Below are 21213 nucleotides of genomic sequence, written 5' to 3'. Positions count from 1 at the left end.
GGACGCACCGCCATCAGCTGTGACGCGCCGTCTGGTTCTTACATGCAGGTATCGACGCCCAAAGTGCTGCAGCCCCGGTGCACCGACGCATGTCCTAGACGGAAAAACGCCGAGACCGGACGGTGCGAGAATTATAGCCTCTCCTGTCTGCGCACATGACACTTGGTAAGAACGCAGAGCAGCATGGTGAAGCACAGGACACTGGCCTTCAACTTCACGACGTGATCGAACGCATCCTCATCGGAGAAGTCAGCTGAGACACGTTTGATAATGGCGTCCCACCAGGCTGGCGAGGAGAAGCGATGAAGAATGGCTATGCTGCATAAGTCGATGAGAACCGGAGGGAGCACCGTCGGTTCTAGTAAGAACGGCGTGAACGTGGATTAGTCCTGCAACTTCAGTCCACCGACGCATATGCAAACTCTAGGCTACCTTGCGTGCTGATGATGACTCTCATAGCGAGGTGTCGTTGTTGCCTCGTCAACTCAGTCAGAGCCTTGGTGAGGCCGGTGAAGCTCCTATTCGATGACAAGTACTACAAAGACAGCGCGTCAGTTCATTCGTGTGGGAGGTCAATTCTAGACAAATCAGCCTTCACCTTGTGTGCTTCGTCAACGACGAGAACCTTACCAGTACCGACATCGGCGCGCACGAAAAGACGAGTAACGATCTCAAACAGGGCACACGCCATTGGTGGGTCAATGAATGGATCTGACAGGTCTATGATGGTCAGCTGGCCAGGACCAAACCGCGTCTTGGACTTGGCCGCTGAACCATCGACGTATGTCTTGAGGAGAACCAGACGTTGATCCAGCGCGTTTGTCTGCATGGCGTTCATCTCTTTCTTCGCAATTTCTATCTGCTTCAAGAATTGTGCATAGGTGAACCGTTCTCCAAGGTCGCGCAAGATGGACTGGAACGCCCTGTTAGCACCTATCATTCGACTATTCCAAGTTTTAGTACTAGACTCACCAAGACTCGATGCATATACAAAGGCGCGGATTCGGATGTGCCAATCGCCATCATAGAGAGAATTGCCTGAGCATCTAGCTCACTTTCGGAGAATTGGAGAGGCTCTAGCGACACATTGTCGCCCAATACGGAGTAAACTCGACGCATGGTGTGGATAGAGGACCGCGAGACATAGACATTGACCTTCGGTGGACATGCGCCCTCAATCCGGCTTTGCCCAATGAATGCAGCTTCGCAAGGAAGCGAGCCGGAGCCGCCCTCTCCGAAGTGAAGGACGAGGCCGCTGAGAGTCTTGTGCGAGTTACCAATGGCGGCGCATCCAGAGACCAGCATGTTTTCTAGAAGGACCGATACGGTATGCGACTTCCCAGAGCCCTGCACTCCACAGACGATCGCTGAAAATGGAGCGTTCTGTCACGATGCGTGTGAGAGCTGAGGGGTGGAGCAGAGGCGCTCTGGTAACACTTACGGTGTTCACGTACAGGCGCGGGTCGTGAGGTTTGTAGCTGCCGCCTTTCTCACTATCCACACTTCAGCATGTTGAGCTGTCTCACGAGAGACAATGCTCACCAAATAGCGCTAACGCTTCCGAGGACGCCATACTGGGACTTCTTGAGAGCCATCCCGGCTGCTTCGTATGCTCCTCTGGTAAGCAGTGGTGCTGTGATCACCTCGTGCTCGTCCGTGGCGTCTTCGATTGAAGGTTCGAGGTTCAAGAGTTGCATCTCCTGAGCATGAGGATCAGCAGTGACCAAGCATGGTCCCTCTCGTTGTCAATTCTAACCTCTTCAGATCCAAAGAGGGACTTTTGAAGGTTGTTAGTCTCTTGTGCTGGAATACGGGTGTATCGCAGTACTCACGGTGGCAGAGGTGGAAGCAGAATGGGGTGACGAGCTCCGTGTGGTATTCCCGCTACCCTAATGTATTGCCGTTAGCAGTAAGCCTGATTGAAACTTGACAATTTGCGACTACCTGGGAAGCAGTCGAGCGAGAGTCTAAGGGCGACGACGGTGGAGCCATAATTTGGACTGTGTATGATCGTGGGAGGTGACGAATACAGTGCCAACAGCTGAGATTAAACTGAGGCAGATGGAGAGGATAGATCCACAACAAGGAGAGACCGAGGTTGTCTTAAGAGCTTGGATGCAGCGTGTTGACTGCATCGTGCTGCGGCAACGGCGCGTATGAGGGTCTTGTAGCATCAGCTTTGTGCACGTTCCATAGGCCTGTATGAAGTCAAAAAGAGGCGAGAATCGAACGAAGGACGCAGTAAAACGATCAGACGTCACTTACAAAAAACGTGCCCATGCCGAACTGGTACGAGGGACTCTCTATTATGGCAAGCGCTCGTAGAGGGGGTGTAAGAGTTAGGCCGATCACTCAAAAAGGCCTGAGGATGGGTAGCAACAGCGATTGCTTTACGCCGAGTCGTCGTGCTCCGCAATTTCTCCTCCTGAAGATGGGACATGATCAAGCGGAGAGAGCTAAGGAAGAACTTCACGAAACTTACCGCAGCCCCAGCGCCTTGCCAGGATAAGCGCTGATTAACACACATCGCCTGCGAAGCAGGGGGATCAGTACTGCAAACAGCCGGACCGAGAGTCCAAGGAGTCTCCAAGCTCTTCAAAAAGTTCCATACTGCGTCAAGCTGGGGTGTCTATCGGAGGATATAGAAGATATACTAGTACGAAGAACAAAAGGAGGGGGGAGCAAAGTCTCCATCAGATCCTCACAGGGTGATTCACCCATTCAGCGCCATAATGGATGCTCCGCCGTCAACTGTAATCTTACGCCGTGTCTTCATAAGCATATAGCGCTGCCCAAAGTGAGCGACCTGTGGCTTCCCATGCACCACGGCTCCCGACGGGGTCCTCCTCGTGGTGGTGAAGAGGCCGAGACCGCTGGGGCACAACACGAGTGCTTGGCCTGTCTGTTCGAGTGGCGTGAGCCGGTCGTCGGCATACGCAAACTGTAGAAGGAACACCCCAGAAATGATACTCACCTTGAGCTTTACTACTTGCTCGAACCCCTGAGCGGCGGAGACGTCGGCGCATACACGCTTCGCGACGGCTTCCCACCAGGCTGGTGATGAGAACCGATGGAATATGGCAATGCTGACCAGATCCATAAGTACTGGAGGTACTGCGGTCGGCTCTAGGGTGCATACACGTCAATAGAAGGTGATGGTGGGAGTTATGAAGACTCTACCTTGGGTACTGATGACGACGCGCATAGCAAGGTGACGCTGCTGACGGACGAGAGACGTCAGAGCCTTCGTCAGGGCGGTATCCCCGCGATTGGCAGAAAGATACTGAGACTCAATTAGTGAAGGCACTACGTTTGCGCCTCGACTAGCTGACCTTGTGAGCTTCGTCCACAACGAGAAACTTCCCGGCGTTCGTTTTAGATCGCACAAAAAGACGCGTCACAATCTCGAACAGTGAACATGCACTTGTGGGGTCGATGAAGGGGTCGGAGAGGTCAACAACTGTCAACTGCCCATTCCGGAACAACGACTTTTTGCGTCCCTGCTCTGGCAGAACAAAAGAGTCCAAAAGCGCAAGCCTCTGACTGAGCATGGCTTTCTGAGCCGGGTTCATGTCTTTCTTCGCTTTATCGATCTCAGATAGGAACCCCCTGTATGTAAATCCTTCGCCAAGCTCGCGAAGGATCGACTGATGTGCATTTATCAGCAGATGCATCCATGTCATAACGGAGACATACCAGGATAGAATGCATATACAAGGGTGCGGATTCCGACGAACCCAGAGCCATCATAGACAGAATCGCCTGGGCATCCAATTCCGTCTCTAGGAAGTGCAGCGGGCTGACCTCTACGTTTGCGAGAGGAGCATACACTTGCTTCATAGTGGCGTAGGAAGAATGCGATACATAGACATGGACGGGTGGTGAATTAACGTCTTCTCCTTTGGGGCAGCCGATCCAGGCCGCCTCGCAAGGCTGCGCACCGGAACCGCCTTCGCTGAAGTGCAGTACGAGTCCTGAAAGTGCCTCTTTACAAGAGCCGATGCTAGAGCAACCCGAGTATAGCATGTTCTCCAGCATTACCGAGACTGTATGTGACTTTCCCGAGCCTTGGACGCCACAAACTAAAGCCGAGAACGGGGCATTCTACCATACGTATTGGGATGTGAGTGGCTTGTACTCGTACGCTGCAAATACATCGCACCGTATTGACATAGAGACGAGATTCTGCTGGCTTTTGCGAGCCTGATGATTGGCTACGGGAGTGTGTGGTCATGGACACAAAGAAGCAACATCCAGACGCTATACGCACTGGATAGATATAATACGTCCTAGCACACCGTACTGGCTGTGCTCGTCGGCCAAACCAGCTTGGAGAAATGCGTCTCTAGTGAAGAGAGGAGCCGTCTTCACTTCGTGTTCCTCTATTACTTCATCAAGGGTTAAATCGTCCGACAACAGAGTCAATTCCTGCTAACGTGTCAGCCCAACCGACCGACTCTGAAGTCCCTAGAGTACTCACTTCAACTGCGTTATCTTCATTCTAGGTCATTATCGATCGTCAGAGAACGCGGTGATAAATAGGCGCAGCACAATCACTAGCTCAGCTAATTTCGACATCTTGCGTGTGACCACTCCACCTCGGGATGTAGGCGGTTGCACCGAAGCAGACCTCCTTTGAACCTTTTCTTTCATTGACACAAAGTTACGGCGCTATCCACAGGTAGAATGAGTAGATCGTGAACTCGTGTATGCAGATCGTGGCAACTGTAGTAGATGGTGGTCTGAGGAAAGCACCGCGCGTCAGGCAGGCGCTTGCCAGCCAACGCGTCGCGTCGTGCAAGTCACATGATCCTAACAGAATCTTTCGCTGCCTGCGCAGGATTCGACTCGTGCACTACGCTTTACCTCATCACTCTCACTACATTCGTCTGCCCGAGTCATGGCTCTATTCGAAGTCCCGGGATGGAGCGTACCATCCGCGCCGGTTACTCAGGTCAGCAAGAAACGCAAACGACCTACAACGAAGGCTTCCACCGATGATGTCGACGACGTGGAGCGAATGAATTCAGCGCAGAAGAACATTGAGAAGCTTATGAGGACTCTCGGTGCAGGAATGGGCGCACTAGAGGCTGACAGCGAAGTACTCCCAGTAAAGAAGAAGCGCGAGGGTAAGGAGAAGAAGGCAAACGGGGCAGAGCAGGTCCAGGAGCAGGATGCAGGAAGAGGGCGCAAGGCGAACAAGGAAAAAAAGAAGGCCGGATCGAGGCCAAGCAATAGCAAGGAGCGGCAGACGAAAGATAGCAAAAAGATCGACGGAGCAGCCCTTGACAAACTCAGTCCGTCTCCCGCAAAAAGCAAGAAGCAAAAACAGAAGAAGAAACGCGCTCTGTCTGCAGATGCCCGCTTCGATGCAGATTCTGCTCATGACGACATCACGGGTCCACCGGTTATGCCTGTGTCTAAGGATGGTGCACAGACTCCAGGGAAGAAAGCAAACATCGGCAAAGACAAGCAGACGCAGGAGGGGCTGACGGCCCTTCAGGCTAAGATGAAGAACAGTTTAGATGGCGCTCGCTTCAGGTACGTCTTGCTCACAGGGACATTGCAGCCTTCGATGTCATAACGAGTGCGTAGATGGATCAATGAGATGCTCTACAAGTCTGACAGCAAGAAGGCGCATGAATTGATGAGCCAGGATCCTGCCGTCTTTGCAGACGTAAGCTCGTCGCCATGAGTTTCATTCAATCCGCACTCACCTGCCTACTGTACAGTATCATACGGGATTCCGCCATCAAGTCGAGTCATGGCCTACTAATCCGGTATCCCACTACATCTCCACGCTGTCTTCTTATCCAGCAAAGACGGTCATCGCAGACCTCGGTTGCGGCGACGCAGCCCTCGCACGCGCTCTCGTCCCGAAGGGCATGTCTGTACTTTCCTTCGATCTCCGTTCAGACGACGCGTATGTCATCGAAGCAGATATATGTTCGCGTATACCCCTGCCCGGGTCGGAACCAAGCGCTGAAGGAGAAGGCGAGGCTCAAGTTGTCGATGTAGTCGTTTGCGCGCTTAGCCTGATGGGTACAAACTGGCCTGTTTGCATCCGTGAAGCGTGGAGGATCTTAAGACTAGAGTACGTTGCCGCAATTTCAATGTCTACACACGTCGTTCTTAACTTTTCTTGCAGAGGCGAATTGAAGATTGCAGAAGTGACGAGTCGCTTCGCGAGCGTGAATGATTTCACGTCCTTCGTTGCATCCTTTGGATTCAAGCTCAAGTCAAAGGTGAGGACTCACGAACCATGCGACTCGTCTTCGGTGCTGACTGATGTCAGGACGAGCGCAACACGCATTTTGCCCTATTCGAGTTCAAGAAGGTACCGCGGAAGCCAAAAGTTGAGAAGGACTGGGAGAAGCTTTTGTCACGCGGGGGCATTCTCAAGCCTTGCGAATACAAGCGACGGTAATTCATGTTGATAGACTCTCAGCTTGTTGCAGCGAGCCTGGCGTTGTGTCACGTTCGTGCTCGCCTCGCACCTTCGTTTGCTGATGGCCAATACGATGCGCGATTTCAACCATTCCGACCTCCCCGACGTGGAGTGCGACGTCGTTCACGAACTGGTGCATGCCTCCCTACATAAGTATAATCGTATCGCCCACCATTAACTATCTTCCCTCCACGACTATAGTCGAACGCGATCCGCTGCAGCATCCGCCCGCTCTGCCCCCATGAGGTGATCTGGATCCTGACGTTATATTGTTGTTCTGACCAAAGTCTTGTAGAGAAACTGGCTCCGAAAGATCACTCGCTGGGTACAATACAGCGAAGCAACGCGCTCTCCCTTCCATGCAAGCTTCAGCGTTCTGATTCAGTCCGACGATCGCCGTTCTCATCGGCGAACATACGTTTGCCTTCGTATTTGATGCTCCGAGCACGAGCGGATAAGATAATCAGTACAAGTGGCTACGCGTGGTGCATCTCTGCCAGCACTGGCGCCGGGTTGCGCTGCGAGTGGGCCGCAGCACTTCGTGGGCGTTTCTCGTCTTCGAGGAGTTTCGCTTCCCAGAGAAATGGTTCAGAACGTGCATCGGGCGTGCGTCTCCGTGTCCCCTAGTCATCGTCTACTACCAGGCGTCGCAGCTCCGAGTTCGTGGACAAGTCTGGACTCCGACGCATCAGGGAGCACTTAGCCCCGCATCCGCGACCTTACCGTCATCGTTGAGTCTGACTATGCCACGGATATGCTCTGGAAGACATTGCGCAAGCCTGCCCCCGGTGACGCAACTCCATCTTATCTCCCCCGTTACGGCGTGTTCATCTAAAATATCCTGATCTAGAGGCCCCAACGATGGACTTCGTGGACTTCACCGCTTCCTTCACTCCATACATGACCTCCCGATCAAAGTGCCTGGGGCCGCAGGCCACGTTCCTTCTGTCTCACCTGGCCTTTGCCCGAGCATACGTCGATATTACTCAATCGGTACACAGGCGACGCCCACGAGATTTCCTCCCTGAGCGCAGCGCTTTTCGGGCTCGTCAAATTCGGACCCTTCTGCATCACTTGGAACGCTCCTCCGCCAGATTTCTTCGGAGAGGAAACGACGTATACTCTCCTAGCTGGGCAGGCGCGATCATATGCGTCATGCGTCTATGGGAATATATCCCCCCGTGCCTGGCCCTGAACATCAGCAATGGCACGGACCCAATACACGAGGTCGTCCAGAAAGTCCCGGTCCCTCTCCGTCCAAGAAGCAATGTACCGTCGGAGCGGCGCGCGGGAATCCTCGGCACTAATCTGCACTACACGCTCTCTCTGTTAAGACCGAGTCTGTGGATGACATCCGAGACTCAGAAGTCGAAGGTGCGGCGAGAGTTGTGATCCCTCGGTTGTAAATGTCAAGCTCGTTGAATTCCCGTTCCCTCCTCCCCGCTACCTGAACGGTTCTCAGGGTTCTGAACGCTGCTGTAGCGAACGGTGCGAGCTCAGAGATGGGCGAAGGAGCAAGCGAGGCATCGAAGTGAGGAATTCGTGGGAGGTTCTCATAGACGTCGTTAGTTGCCAGTGGGTGTCATGGATTGGATTGGGACGGTCGAATGCGTCAATCGCGAGCACATGAAAACCCCAGGCATCTGAGGCCGCTTCGAGCATCGCGCCTATGGTGGTTTCGGATGGTACTATCGTGTCGAGAGACCCCTACGAGGTGAAAATCCACGCTATCGCCCTTGGAGGAGTCTGCGAACTCTTGGGTGCTTCTCGAAGTCCCGGTTGGTTGCTCGTCCCGGGGCAGTCCGTGTACGTTGACGCCTCTTTCTCCGCTATGCATGGGAGCAATGCTCGCATGTGACCGCGGTCTCATGCTCACATTGAGCAATGCACAAGGAGCCCCAGAAGGAGTATGATAGTGCGTCGAATCAGTCCCAGCCTGTCGTCTGCATGATATGTTCTCTGACATGTGTGGCGCCCATATTCTCGTAAGACGTACGCATCAGCGGCCTCTTCGACCCTTTTGGCGACGAGCATTCATGCGTCATTGCTTCCATGACACCTGAACGTTTATGAACCCTAACTTACCGTCTACGGCAGCATTCAGTGGCAGACGCGCGCTTCCGCTGCACTTATCTGCCTTGCGCCCTACCCGACGAAGGGGAACGACAATCAAGCCTCTCCTTCTGCCACTATGTCCACAGCGGGCGTGCTCCCCAATCCTGCATCCGTTTCGAGGTGAGCACTGGCCTTGACTTCCGCTGGTCAGCTCATACATGTGAGCTGACATGCATCTAGCGTACGCTATCACGGTAGTGTTGTCCTCGAGAGGGGCACTCCCCCGCTGACCGGGTTCACGCAACCTCCGTGTATAAAACTTCCTCCGGAAATCCTGTCGAAGGTCTTCCTCATCCACTTGGCGCGTCTCCGCGACGAGCATCTTCACAACCTCTTGGACCCGTGGCGCGATGGTCCGACCTCGCGATACTACAAATGGATTCTTGTCACACACGTGTGTCGCTATTGGCGGGATGTCGCCCACAACTACGCGAAGTTGTGGACCTTCGTGGCGCTGCAACCCCGCACTGTTCCCGGGGTCCTCCATCCCGATGTTCTGCAGCGGGCAGGTAGACTCAACCTCTCCATCGTCTACCACCAGACCCGGAGTCCTACCCGCGAGGGCAAGGCATGGCGTACTCCCGCTGTTGCGCAGATCCGCCATCTGCTGCCCAGGATCCGGGACCTTTACCTCGTCCTCGACGACACCGATTGCACTGCGGGCGAGCTCTGCGGTGCCTTAAAGCGACCGGCGGAAAATCTCAGATCCCTCCATATTGCTTTCGGTTCTGAAGCACCATGCCAGATCGTCGCGCAAAACCGCGAAATCCCGCCGGTCCTCTTCGATTACCAGCTACCCATGCTCCATACACTCACAATCTCAAACGGGGACTTCGCGTGGAACAACTCGCTCTTCCGTCCCTCCATTCGGCACCTCGAGATCATCCATCGCAAGCGTCTGGAGCCTGCTGCCGTGGGAATACGGATGTTCCTCGAGATGTTGACCACCTTGCCGCTTCTCGAGACTCTCATCACCGACTCGGTACCCGAATACAGCCCTGTAGACATCATTGTCGACCTTCCCAATCTGCGCTTACTCGACATCCGAGGAGCCATGAGGAAGACGGGAGCCTTACTCTCCCAGCTGCGCTTCCCGTCATCCACCACGATATCAGTCGGTATTTTGTCCTATGAGACAGGCGAGATTCGCAGCAGCGAACTCGAGCCCCTGACGCACGCCCTGCGCGCGGTCCTCCTCGACGAACCACTTCACACGATCAACTATGCCGTCGTGGCTCCTGGCAGTAGTACTCCGGTGCCTGAGACTTGTCGTGCTTGGGCCGGTGAGCCGGCAGCCGTAGAGGGACTCAACCCTGATAGTCCCCCACGGCTCGTCTTGACCGGAGACGGCGTTCACACCTTACCTCCCGTCCTGCGCAGTCTCGATCTCTCGCATTTACGGAATGTCCGCATTTCGGGCCTCGCGCCGTCTACCACTCCCTGGTCTACCTGGTTGGAGGGAGTCCCAAAAGGTGTGCATCTTCGCCTTGAGGAACGCGCCTCATCAGCTGGGATCGTCGCCCTCGATGATGTCCTCGGAGGGGGTCATCAACGACGCTATCCCGCCAGAAACCCGCCGATCTCAAACGGTGTAGCGTCCGCGCCTCAGGCACTCGAGTTCAAGTGGCCCGAGGAGCTATCAAAAAAGCCACGGGACGCGTCGAGGATGCGGCTATCGAGCCTCCTGAACCCGCTCTCGGGCGATCCGAAACCTGCATCCTATGAATGGACTTTGCCCCCGGTACAGATCGAGGGTGACGTTCACCGTGCAGCGCGGCTTGAGGTCCCAGTGGGTGGCAGATGCCACACCTGCGGTGTCGCTGCTGAACCGAGTTCCAGCAAAAGTCTCCCCTTTCCCCCAGGCGACACAAGAGAGATTCACGAGTTTTTCTGAGCGGACCGCTCTTTACGAAGACGCGGTCCATGTAATGTTTGAGTTCCTGTGTAGCGCGTCACTGTCCACTGTATTCTGTAGTACTAGTACACTAGCTTGCATTGCTTGTCAATAATCAGCACCACTTGACAGTTTTGAATGTACCTGTGCAAGATTGTCTGTGAATCTGATCATGAACATGAACCCGCCCTGCTCATCGTAGTGGCGTTGCAGACTCTAATGCACGTGACCGTGTTAGATAGAATGTGTACATGCAGCAAGGGCGCTTGGATACGTGTGGAATGGACGCAACATCCATTCAAGCCGTGACTCCGACAGTGCGCATCTTGTTTCAAAGAGCCTGCTGATCTCTTCTCAATTTCTCCCACAGGAACAGAACGATATACTAACGCGGTAAGGCGCAGAACACCAACCCGGCTACAATGCAAGACACAGTATCGACTGACCTGTATGTACTTGAATCGTTCGCGTGGCTCGCCGCACTGAGAATCTCATACGGTGGTGTAAATTTTCAGAATATCTCCCGGGCCGCAGACGCTTATGGAAGAGATAACATCTCTGGAAGCTCGGCTCAGCCAGCTCAAGGGAGAACACAATGCACAGGCTTCGATCTCCAAGCTCCCACCAGAAATCCTCAGCGAGATTTTCCTTCAACACGCGGCCAGCATTCGCGAGAAGCAACTCATATCTGCGCTACGTGAATGCGACGAGGACACCCTCGTACACAAATCCTTATATGCCTGGCTCAACGTGACGCACGTTTGTAGGCACTGGCGAGATGTCTCTCTGAGCTGCGTGCGCCTATGGACCTGGTTCGCCTTCGAGCCACGAATCGGGAACGACATCATCGAAACCCTGCTTCCTCGTGCGCAGAGCATGCCGTTCACCTTCGTCATCCCTCTGTTCAGCCCCAACTCCTATTGCAATGGGTGTCTTCGCCTTGATCGGCTCCTCGACCGCTACGCTCGCATGATACATCACCTCAAGCCACTCGTCCCCAGGCTCCGGGAGCTCATACTTTTGCTCGACTGGGAAGAGTGCGAAACTATATGGGAAGCGCTTGCAGGCCCTGCTGATTCTATCGAGTCTGTCCGGATTGAGGCAGTAGGGGAATCCCGACTAGCCAGACATTCGGTCCCTTTCGTCCCAACCCACATATTCGGCGGGGCCATCTTGCCACGTCTACGCTCTGTTGTCCTGTCAGGCGTTGTCATCCAAATGCCAAACTCCCTTCTAGGCCCTTCCCTTCTACATCTCGACATCTCCTGCTGCGATATTGGCGAGAACGACAGCATCTGGAATCTCATTCTCGTGTTACGCTCGCTACCCCAACTCGAGACCCTTCGCGCTAGCTGGCGAAGTTCCCATATTGTGGCCCCGAACTTTCAGCCACAACTTCCCCCCATTTCCCGCGAACCCATCATCGCGTTCTTACATCACCTCAAATACATCGACCTCTCCGGCAAGAACCAGGAGATCGCCACCGTCCTCATGCATACCCGCTGGCCGTTCGAGACGCGTATGCGCTTCCACGTCGTCAACGCCGTCAACCGCGCCAACAGAGAATACTTCCAGCTCGCCTTCCGCAACCTTTTCTCTAAGGAGACTATCCGCGAGGCCACGTGTATCACGAGCGACTCGGGTGTCCTGCACAGCGTCTCGATGTGGTCTATCGACGGCGAGCCTCAGGAAGAATCTCACCAGTTCGGCGACTTTGGCTGGACGGGGGAGGACGCCCGTCCCCGGCTTCAGATCGGCACCCAGCACGGGTTCGGGTACAACGCCGTCGTCACAGTCCTCGAAGCAGTCGACCTCACGCACCTACGTGCGCTCTCTGTGTCCGGCACCCAAACCGGGCGCCAGTGGGCGAGCACGTTCCAGCGCGCAAAGCGGCTCGCCGCCCTCCGCGTCAACGGCGCGTCCGCCTTCGGGCTTCCGGCCCTGCTGGCAGAGAACACCGGCGTGCTCGACCCGCAGGACGTCGCCCTTGCGATCCGTGCGGGGACGGACCAGTGGCATTGGCTCGCGTTCAACAAGGACGCCAGGCAGGAGGCCGCACACGACTCCCCCGAGGACGCGCAGGCACGACAAGACATGGAGCTCAGCGTGCGCGCTTCCGAGGCCCTTGACGACGCGATGGACGATGATGTCCCGAGCCAGGCCGATGTGAGCGCGAGCGCGTCCAGGACGGGGGCGACGGTCAGGCCCAATCACGAACTGCCTCGCGTCCTGTTCCCCCAATTGCGCGTACTGCAGATCACCAGAATTGACATCGCCTCGGAGGACGCAGGGGGCTCTCATCTGAAGGGCAGGCACGAGTCGACCTCTGATTCGATGTTGTACCAGACGAAGGGGATCCAGTACGGGCTAGACATCGTCGCGCTCGGGCGGTGTTTGCAGATGCGTCGCCAGCAAGGGGCCTCGGGCATGTCGTTGGAATTTGATGACTGCCACCTTGAGGACGTGGGGAATCTACAAGTGTTAGACGGGCTCGGAGTGGATTTACGCTGGGATGGGCAGCTCGTGATCCCGACGAGTTGGGACTGATTGGTTATAATAGTACAGTACTAGTACACTCATCTTAGATATCACATTCACACTTGCTTATCTTCGTTGAGCAGTGCGTAGCCCACTATTCGAAATTCGGAGCGGGCCGTTTTCTTTCTTGGTTTCCTTTCCTGATCCTCTTCATTGCCTCGCGAGGCCATGACTCATGGTGATGCTTGAATGCATGTTGTTAGTAGTCGATGAATGTATGACGATTGCTAGTAAGATGAGAACAGGACGCTTAGTCGAACCCGTATACTAACATCAACAATCATCTAAGCATCATCCGTGCTCTTGCTCCCGCTTCGCGCTCTGCGTCGCGACATCAACTGCCATGGCATACAGATACATTTTGGATAAAATAGGATACAGATTTCAAACTTCACCTGGTGGTATCGTCACGCTCCCCTCTGAAAGCGATCTCTCGGGGCCCTTCACTGACGCGGAGGGACAGGCAGTGTGCGCTCCTCAGCAGCACTCTTGTACGCCAGCTCGATCAGCTCGATGACTTCCGCGGACTCCTCCCACTTGACCGACTGTTCGGCGCCGTCCCTGATGACCGCCGCGACGTTCTCGAACAGCTTCACATACTGTCCGCGCTCGGTGGATGGCCATCTGCGCCCATGTCAGACCACGTACACGTGCACTGGCAGGGCTATAGGACGCCTGGAGACTTACACAGATTTGACCACCTCGCCCCCCTCGCCCAGGCTCTCGACGGTCCCGTATATCTCCTCGGGCTCGACGCCGTACGACTCGCTCTGTACGATGCCCGCGGGGCTCGGGATGACCTTGAGCTGGTCCTCCTGGACGTCGACGCCGTACTTTAGGTACGTGCCGTGCGTTCCGCGCACGACGTACCGCACCTGTGGCGAGCGCACGGAGAGGATGTGGCCGCGAAGGATCGCGGTGAACGACGTCGGCTGGACGTGGCCCGGGGCCGCGGGCCGGGGCGGGTAGTGGAGGAAGATCGTGAACTGCGCTCGTGATCCGTCAATTCTGGTCCTTGAGGAAAGAGGGGGAGAGGGAAGTGCTTACAGCATCATCGACGTCTTTGCTGCCGATGCCGCGGATGTTCTCCCTGAAGGCGGTGAGCTTGGTCGGGCGGCCGAAGAGGACGAGGACCTGGTCGATGGTGTGCGCGGCGAGGTCGTACACAAGACCGTTGGCCTCGAGAGGGAGGTCCTTCCACGTTCCTTTGAGTTCCACCCGGAAGCGATCGAACCTGTAGGCATAGCATGTAAACTACGGTCCAGAGACTCCGCCCGTCGGAGGCGATGTACTTTGGGGAGGATGTACGTACCGAGACTCGAACTCGTAGAGCGTCCCGAGAGACTGCGGATGGTCGGCGGGGAGGTCGAGCAGTTTCCTGAGGGCAAGGAAATCCGAGTCCCAGCGGCGGTTTTGGAACGGATAGAGGACGAGGTTCTTAGACTTGGCGAGCGCGCCGAGCTCCTGCGCCTGCGAGAAGTGCGCAGTCACAGGCTTGTCGACGAGGACTGCGTGCGCTGTCAGCTCCATCTCTGATTGCACTGAGGCGTCGAGGAACGTACCATGTTTTCCAGCCTCGAGCGCCTTCTTCGCGAACTCGTAGTGGGTCTCGCTCGGGGTGCTGATCACCACCAGCTCGACATCGGGGTCCGCGAGGACAGCATCGTAGGTACGATGGATCGTGACGCCCTTGGCTGCTTCTTCTCCGAAGCGGGCTTGCAATTTACCCCCAGGAGTAGCCGGATTGCGTTCCATCACGGCATGGAGGGTGAATAGATGCGGAAGAGCGAGTACGAAGGGGGCATGGAAGGTGAGGCCGCCAAGGCCGACGCCAATAACGCAGGTCTTGATAGGTGCCATCGGGATACTATGCCTCGAGCTCAAGATGGAGGAGACAAAGTGCTGGCATGCATCCTCCGCCACCAGTTCTTATATGGGGTCACGGCGGGCCCGACATCGATTGTGGTGGAAGAGCGGGACGTCGGGCCGAGCCGGATGAGTCGAACTGGAGCGTGCGCTGGGTGGTTAAGGTGTCTTGCCAAGCGTTGGGGGAGTCAAGAGCATCGCAGTCAATGAGAGTCCGGAAAATATGCTGCAGTTGAACCCCACGAGGTCAGACATAGTACTCATATATGGTGTCGACTTCGAGGAGGACAGTCGAGGACATGCACAGCCTCCATCCTTCCAGTCATACAAGGCAGGTGACATGCCTGATATGGAAATACGGGCACGCCACGCCAATTAATGAGCTCATCCTCGTTCTCGGCTAAAACACGACGCCCTTGTGGCCCCGGACACTTGCCCCCCCCTCTTTCCCTTCCTCATCCTTCCCTCATCACCCGATGTGGCTCGCGTCTGTGTTGTCGCCATGTCTGCTTACGCTCCCTCTAGTTCATGCCCAGCTTCCTCTCCCTTCCCAGCCATGGCTGCCTCCTAATGCTTCCGTCGGGACACAATCCTCCAATGGCACTTCGCCTAATCAGCAATGGTCCAATGTCGTCGGCAACCTGCTCTACTTCTACGAAGAGCAACGCAGTGGGAAGCTACCCCCAAATAAGCGAGTCCTCTGGCGCAATGACAGCGCTCTTGACGATGGCAAGGATGCGGGTCTCGATCTCACCGGGGGTTACTACGATGCAGGAGGTGCGCGTGATGCCATGCTTTGTGGTTCCCCATCTCATACTTCTGTTTTCTAGACTATGTCAAGTTCACGTTCCCTATGGTATGCGTTCCTCCTAGCGACCTCAAGCACGTCGCTGAGACTTTACCGTCCAACAGTCATTCTCTATGATGTCTATTTGCTTCGGTGCCCTCACATCTGGCCGAGGTAAGCATCAACGCATATCATTCATTTACCTGTGAAGCATAGTGCTCATTGTGCTCGCTACAAGGATACGACCTTGCTAATCAAACTGCATACCTCGACGACGCTCTCCGCTGGGGATTGGACTGGCTCATGAAGGTGGGATCTATTACGGGACAGGACACCCGTCTTCAATAATTTGACACGTTGGTCATGCAGGCTCATCCCTCCCCAAATACATTCTACGTCGAAGTCGGCGACCCCAACGTGGACAACAATTACTGGGGAGGAGATCAAGGCATACCTACTCCCCGGCCCTCGTTCCAGATCAACAGCACAAGGTCCGCCCGACGTTCCAATCCATGCCCAGCGACACTGACATCGGAAACCTTATACGACGTAGCCCTGGCACGGACGCTGCAGCTCAAGGCGCAGCGGCGTTTGCCGCTTGCTCAGCCCTATACAATAACCGCACGCTCTCGGCGTCCAGCTCTACCTCCACCCTCCAGAACGCGACCTATGCTGCGCTGCTTCAGGGGCATGCGCGCGATCTCTACGCCTTCGCCACAAACTCGCCCATGCAGCTGTACCAAAAAGCAGTTCCGGCCGCCGGAGACGGGTACGCGTCTTTAGACTACAAGGACGAGCTCGCGATTGCCGCCATGTTCCTCGCGCTATCGGAGACGGGCTCGAACGCGTCTACGTACTATAACGACGCCATCAAGTGGTATTACTCCGGAAACCTTGCGTTTTCCTTGCAGGCGGGCGAGGAGGCCGTGTTCAACTGGGACTCCAAGACGCCTGCTGTGCCGCTCCTTGGCGCTGCCATTGCAAATGCGTATCCGAACGTCGTCTCTGGCAGCAATGTCACCTTGAACTTGTGGCAGAGCGCTGTCGAACAGTACTTCAACGTCTTCATCAACAAGAACGGGCGATCGTACTTGACGAACGGTGAGCAAATCAGCCTGGTATCCCGGTAGACGGTTGTTCAGTAGGCTTTTGGTGCAGGCGGGTTACTATACTTCCCCGGCGACTCGGACGAGGCGTCTCTGAACCCTGCTCTCAACACGGCCATGCTCATGATGATCTATGCCGCAACGGGCATCAGCAGCAGCCAGATGGACGAGTACCGCGCATACGCACAGGGGCAAATCGACTACGTGATGGGCAAGAATCCAATGAACGGTACGTTCTCTGCTTTCCTGCATTGCACAACACCCTCACGACGATCTGCAGTCCCTTACGTCGTCGGCGTACACCCCGACTCCCCTGTGAACCCTCATTCTGCGATCTCGACCGGCTGGGTGTCCCCCGACCCCTCCGTTCTCGCACCCTCTGATTTCGCCAACGACCCGCCACAGGAGGCGTACATCCTCTACGGTGGCGTCGTCGGCGGCCCGAGCCCGAAGGACCTGTTCTACGACCTCCGGAGCGATTGGGTCGAGAACGAGGTCGCGCTCGACTACAACGCGCCCCTGCTAACGCTCGCCGCGAACGCGCTCGTCGTGGGCTCGGGCGATCCGTGGTACACGCAGGTCCAGCCGGGCTCGTACGCCGCCGTGAAGCCGAGCGGGTCCCCGTGCGACGCGGCCGTGAGCACTGGCTGCAAGCACGGCCCGGGCCATCTCAGCACTGGGGCGAAGATCGCTATTGGGGTCGTGGTCAGCGTGGTGGGCCTGGCGATCATTGCGCTCGCTGGGTACTGGTGGTGGACCTCGAAGACGCACGGGCGAGGGAGGAGGTACTAACTCTTTGTGCGGTCTACCGGTTATGAGCCGACTCCCCTTCGGTAACTGTAGCTTGTGGGCGAGGTACTTTGCACGGACTGAACTTGCGGCTTTGTACGGACGCGCGTGGACTCTTGACAGCATCGTTGGACACTACTACTTTACTACTCATCAACTACATATCTGCCAATTGCATGATGATTGCAGAGGTATCTAGTGTTGTATAAATGCATGTACATCTCAGTAGATATCTTCTGACATCGGGTACCCAAGACTCAATCATCCTCGGTCCTTTTAGTAGACCTCGAGGACATACCGCTCCTCCTCCTTAAGCCCCTCCAAGAACGCGCCCGCCTTCTCCCGATCGAGCTCCGCGTACGACCCCAGCGCCTCCACAAGCGCCTCGTACACGTCCGGCACAGGCCACGTCGGCCCACACAAGTAGAACACGCCCTTCTCGGCCCAGAGCATGCGCGCGAGATCCGCGCTGTCCTCGCGCATCTTGTGCTGGATGTACACCTTGCGCGGGCCGTCGCGCGAGAAGGCGAGCCCGGCCCGCGTGATCGTCCCATCGAGGATGAACGCCTCGATCTCCTCGCCGTACAGGTACTCCTGGGACTGGTGGCGCGAGCCGAAGTAGTAGTACGTGGGCCCGACGGGGAGCCCCTGCGAGGCGAGGTGCGCGCGGTACTGGAGGAAGGCGCGGAAGGGCGCCGCGCCGGTGCCGAGGCCGGCCATGATGAGCGGCTGCGTGTTGTCTGGAGGGAGCTGTGCGCAGGGGTAGGATGTCAGCATGTATGGCTAGGGAGGAGGGGCGGATGGGGCGCGCGCACCTTCATGACGCTGGGCTTGATCGAGACGGTCACCTTCTGGCCGACCTTGAGGCCCGCGAGGTACCGTGTGCACTGGCCGTAGCGGGGAGAGCCTGCGCGGAGAGGACGGTCAGCATTGGCCTGCAGACAGACGGACAGACGCTCCGCTCACCACTCGGCGTCACCCACTCGACGCTGACGACGAGCAGGTCCACCCGGTCGCCCACGACGGCCTGCGCGCTCGCGATGCTGTAATGCCGCGGCTTGATGTCCCCCACGAGCTCGCACAGGACCTCGATGCCCGGGCGCGCGCTCCCGTACCGCCGCAGCACGTCCGCGAACGTCACCGTGTCCTTCTCGCCCAGCTTCTTGAACGTCGCCGCGCCCTCGGGGCTCCCGATGAACCGCAGCGCGTACCGGTCCGCGACGTCCGCGGCGTGCTCCGCGAGCTCCGTGTAGAACGTCTTCGTCGGCTTCCCGAACAGGTCCACCTGCTGCTGCAGCGCCTGAAACACCGTGCGCGTGTGCACCCGCGCGCTCCCCTCGCCTTCTGCGCCCGACCCCGGGACGGGGAGCGTGATGAGCTTGGCGGGGTCGACCCCATACCACCGGCAGAACTCGAGCACCTCCCCGCCGTCGTTCCACCCGTGCACGCCGAGCGCCTCCCCGATCTCGTACGTGAGCCCCGTCCCGCGCGTGTCGAACTCGAGGTGGAACACGTTCCGGTCGTACTCGAGCGGCGTGAGCCGCCGGTTCACCGTGCACGTCACGAGGAACGTGCGCTCCGGCAGCTCCGGGCGCAGCGCGGGGTTCTGCCCCTGCGACGAAGAAGAGGGAGAGGAGAAGGAGAGGGCGTCAGGGGGGGTGAAGGCGGAGGGGAAAAGGATGTGCTTGGCGGCGTCGTGCCAGGAGCCGAGGCGCGCGCCGTTGACAACAGTGTCGCCCTCGGCGGTCTCGACGGCGATCGCGTTGAACTCGAAGTGCTTGAGCGGGGTCGACGACGCTGGCTGCTCGGAGTCCGGGGGTGAAGAGAGGTCGATCTCGACGAGGCCGGTCCACGCCTGGTGGACGAGCTTCGTGAGCTCGACGCCCTGGACGAGCTCGCCGAGGTCCGCCGCGGCGACTTTGCGGACCAGATCCTCTGTGGCCGCCGCCGCGAGGTACAGGCGGAGGAACGCGAGGAGGACGATGACGTTCTCGAGGACCTTGTGGACGTGCTTGTTGCTTGGGGCGAGCTCGGCGGCGAGCTTCTTCGCGTCGAGCGTGCAGAGGTGGAGGTTTCGCTCCTGGATGAGCGCAACCGTTTCCTTTTGCAAGGTCGTCGCGAGCTCTGCCGGCGTCCAATCCGTGACAACGAGCACCGGGGAGCCCGGCGCGGCATGGCTGAGGACCTCGTGGGACTTGAGGAGGGACTGGTCGAGCACCGCGACAAAGTTCGCTACTCCGGTACTCTCGTATGAGATCGGCAAGATGGCCGAGAGCGGGACGAAAGGCTGGGTGTCGCCCTTGGGCGAGAGCACTATCCTGTCAGCGGTGACGCCCCCGGGCTTGGAGAAGACATCGTGGTCGGTTAGCAAGCGCGAGGTGAGCGATTTGTGGGCCAGGAAGGTCGTCTCGACCATGCGGGGAAGGGGAGACAGCGATGAACCGGGGGTGCTGAAGAACAGCAGCTTCTTGAGAGTGGGAGCATCGGACGGAAGAACAGGAGTTCGGGAAGGGAGCAACTCCGAGACGTAGCTGGCGAAGCTCGCAGGGCTGTTGATAAACTCTTGAGTGCGCGCAGGGACGATGCGGTGGGACTTCACGATGGGACCCGCCTTCAGGGGGTCCAGGAGCGTAGAGAAGACGTCCAGATACAGCGAGCCCTGAGTGCTCTCGGTGGGAACGTCATCGAAGACGTGCACGCGCCTGGCGGATGCAGGCAGAACGCTACGAAGAGTGTCCTCGTTCCAAGGGCGAAGGGCGCGGACGATGAGTACCCCCAAGCCAGGGACGCGGCTCGCAAGTGCCTTCGCGGTGAGCGCGAGAGGACCGTTGAGCAGGACGATCACAGCTTCGGCATCCTGGCTGCCTGCGTATTCGAGAGTAGCATATCCGGCAGCCTTGAGGCCATCCTCGAGGGTCAGACCAGGCTCCGGTACGACGGTCAGAGGGCTGGAGGTATGGCCAGTCTCGCGAGCGGAGCTGTGGTGGTCGAAAAGATGTACGACATGCGTACCCGTCAACTTGTAGGCAAGTGCAGCGAGCGCAACCGTCTCCTGCGGGGTTGCCGAGAGGAGCACGGTGAAGCCCTCCGGGAGGAGGGTCAGCGCGGGGGTAAAGGGCGCGAGGGTGGGCGAGAGAGTAAAGTGCTCTCCCACGGGCGTCACGGTCGGGACCTGGATGACCAACCTACTCGTCGGGGTCGCTGGGGGAAGGTAGGACAACGACTGGACCATGGCGGCCAGCCCAGAAGGGGTGGTGTAGGCGGTGAGGACGGCACTTTTTGCGGCATCCTTGCTAGAGCCTTGGGAGAGACGGCCGACCAAGCTGAGACCTGCTCCTGCGCGAGTCTGGAGGCTGACGACGGGCGCAGTAGCTTCTCCGGCCTCGGACCATGACTTTGTGAGCGTGCCAAAGCCAGCCTGTTCTGCGAGATCGTAAACGAAGACGGAGGAGCTGGAGGTGTTACGCGAAGCGATATACTCGACAAGCGTGGAGGCGGTTATAGCGCCGGCGTCTGCAATCCTCTGGAGGTCATTGGCCGCTTCCTTGAGCTTCGGAGTGGAAGGTGCCGAGAGCGTCGTTGTAGTTGAGAACGGCGTTGATGCGCCCGACTGCTCAGGTGAGGGCATGACTGCAGTTCAGAGGATGAAGAGAGAGACGTCGGGGAGCGT

General features: G+C 57.3%; 6 protein-coding genes across 6 annotated transcripts; 3 read left to right on the top strand and 3 right to left on the bottom strand.

The window, feature by feature from the left end:
• Window positions 1-2631: 2631 nt before the first annotated feature.
• DICSQDRAFT_83519 (uncharacterized protein) lies at window positions 2632-4431 on the bottom strand. Its single transcript, XM_007364131.1, has 7 exons — window positions 4271-4431; window positions 4163-4214; window positions 3697-4104; window positions 3333-3647; window positions 3181-3283; window positions 2975-3126; window positions 2632-2902 (listed from the first exon to the last, which is right to left on the bottom strand). The coding sequence occupies exons 3-7, from the start codon at window positions 4036-4038 to the stop codon at window positions 2714-2716; spliced, it is 1101 nt and encodes a 366-aa protein (XP_007364193.1). The 5' UTR covers window positions 4039-4104; window positions 4163-4214; window positions 4271-4431; the 3' UTR covers window positions 2632-2713.
• Window positions 4432-4900: 469 nt separating this feature from the next.
• DICSQDRAFT_126011 (uncharacterized protein) lies at window positions 4901-6427 on the top strand (the record flags this gene model as incomplete). The annotated part of the gene is made up of 5 exons (XM_007364130.1): window positions 4901-5541; window positions 5596-5677; window positions 5733-6094; window positions 6149-6245; window positions 6296-6427. 5 exons carry the CDS (start codon window positions 4901-4903, stop codon window positions 6425-6427), a joined length of 1314 nt encoding a protein of 437 aa, XP_007364192.1.
• A 2212-nt stretch (window positions 6428-8639) lies between these two features.
• Window positions 8640-10457, top strand: DICSQDRAFT_160688 (uncharacterized protein; the record flags this gene model as incomplete). Its single annotated transcript, XM_007364129.1, has 2 exons — window positions 8640-8683; window positions 8762-10457. The coding sequence occupies 2 exons, from the start codon at window positions 8640-8642 to the stop codon at window positions 10455-10457; spliced, it is 1740 nt and encodes a 579-aa protein (XP_007364191.1).
• A 540-nt stretch (window positions 10458-10997) lies between these two features.
• DICSQDRAFT_168517 (uncharacterized protein) lies at window positions 10998-13004 on the top strand (the record flags this gene model as incomplete). The annotated part of the gene is made up of 1 exon (XM_007364128.1): window positions 10998-13004. One exon carries the CDS (start codon window positions 10998-11000, stop codon window positions 13002-13004), a length of 2007 nt encoding a protein of 668 aa, XP_007364190.1.
• Window positions 13005-13212: 208 nt separating this feature from the next.
• Window positions 13213-14992, bottom strand: DICSQDRAFT_83513 (oxidoreductase). The gene is made up of 5 exons (XM_007364127.1): window positions 14558-14992; window positions 14308-14503; window positions 14043-14229; window positions 13683-13981; window positions 13213-13619 (listed from the first exon to the last, which is right to left on the bottom strand). The coding sequence occupies exons 1-5, from the start codon at window positions 14853-14855 to the stop codon at window positions 13439-13441; spliced, it is 1161 nt and encodes a 386-aa protein (XP_007364189.1). The 5' UTR covers window positions 14856-14992; the 3' UTR covers window positions 13213-13438.
• A 314-nt stretch (window positions 14993-15306) lies between these two features.
• On the bottom strand, window positions 15307-21184 carry DICSQDRAFT_135108 (assimilatory sulfite reductase). Its single transcript, XM_007364126.1, has 10 exons — window positions 18510-21184; window positions 18359-18450; window positions 17035-18293; window positions 16807-16983; window positions 16202-16749; window positions 16018-16139; window positions 15887-15957; window positions 15774-15822; window positions 15692-15717; window positions 15307-15638 (listed from the first exon to the last, which is right to left on the bottom strand). Exons 1-3 carry the CDS (start codon window positions 21169-21171, stop codon window positions 17820-17822), a joined length of 3228 nt encoding a protein of 1075 aa, XP_007364188.1. The 5' UTR covers window positions 21172-21184; the 3' UTR covers window positions 15307-15638; window positions 15692-15717; window positions 15774-15822; window positions 15887-15957; window positions 16018-16139; window positions 16202-16749; window positions 16807-16983; window positions 17035-17819.
• Between the last annotated feature and the right edge of the window lie 29 nt (window positions 21185-21213).

This window comes from Dichomitus squalens (genome assembly GCF_000275845.1).
Source record: "Dichomitus squalens LYAD-421 SS1 unplaced genomic scaffold DICSQscaffold_8, whole genome shotgun sequence".
Lineage (NCBI taxonomy): Eukaryota > Fungi > Basidiomycota > Agaricomycetes > Polyporales > Polyporaceae > Dichomitus > Dichomitus squalens.
The sequence above is the reverse complement of the archived record's forward strand: the minus strand, read 5'-3'. Positions and strand labels throughout refer to the sequence as shown.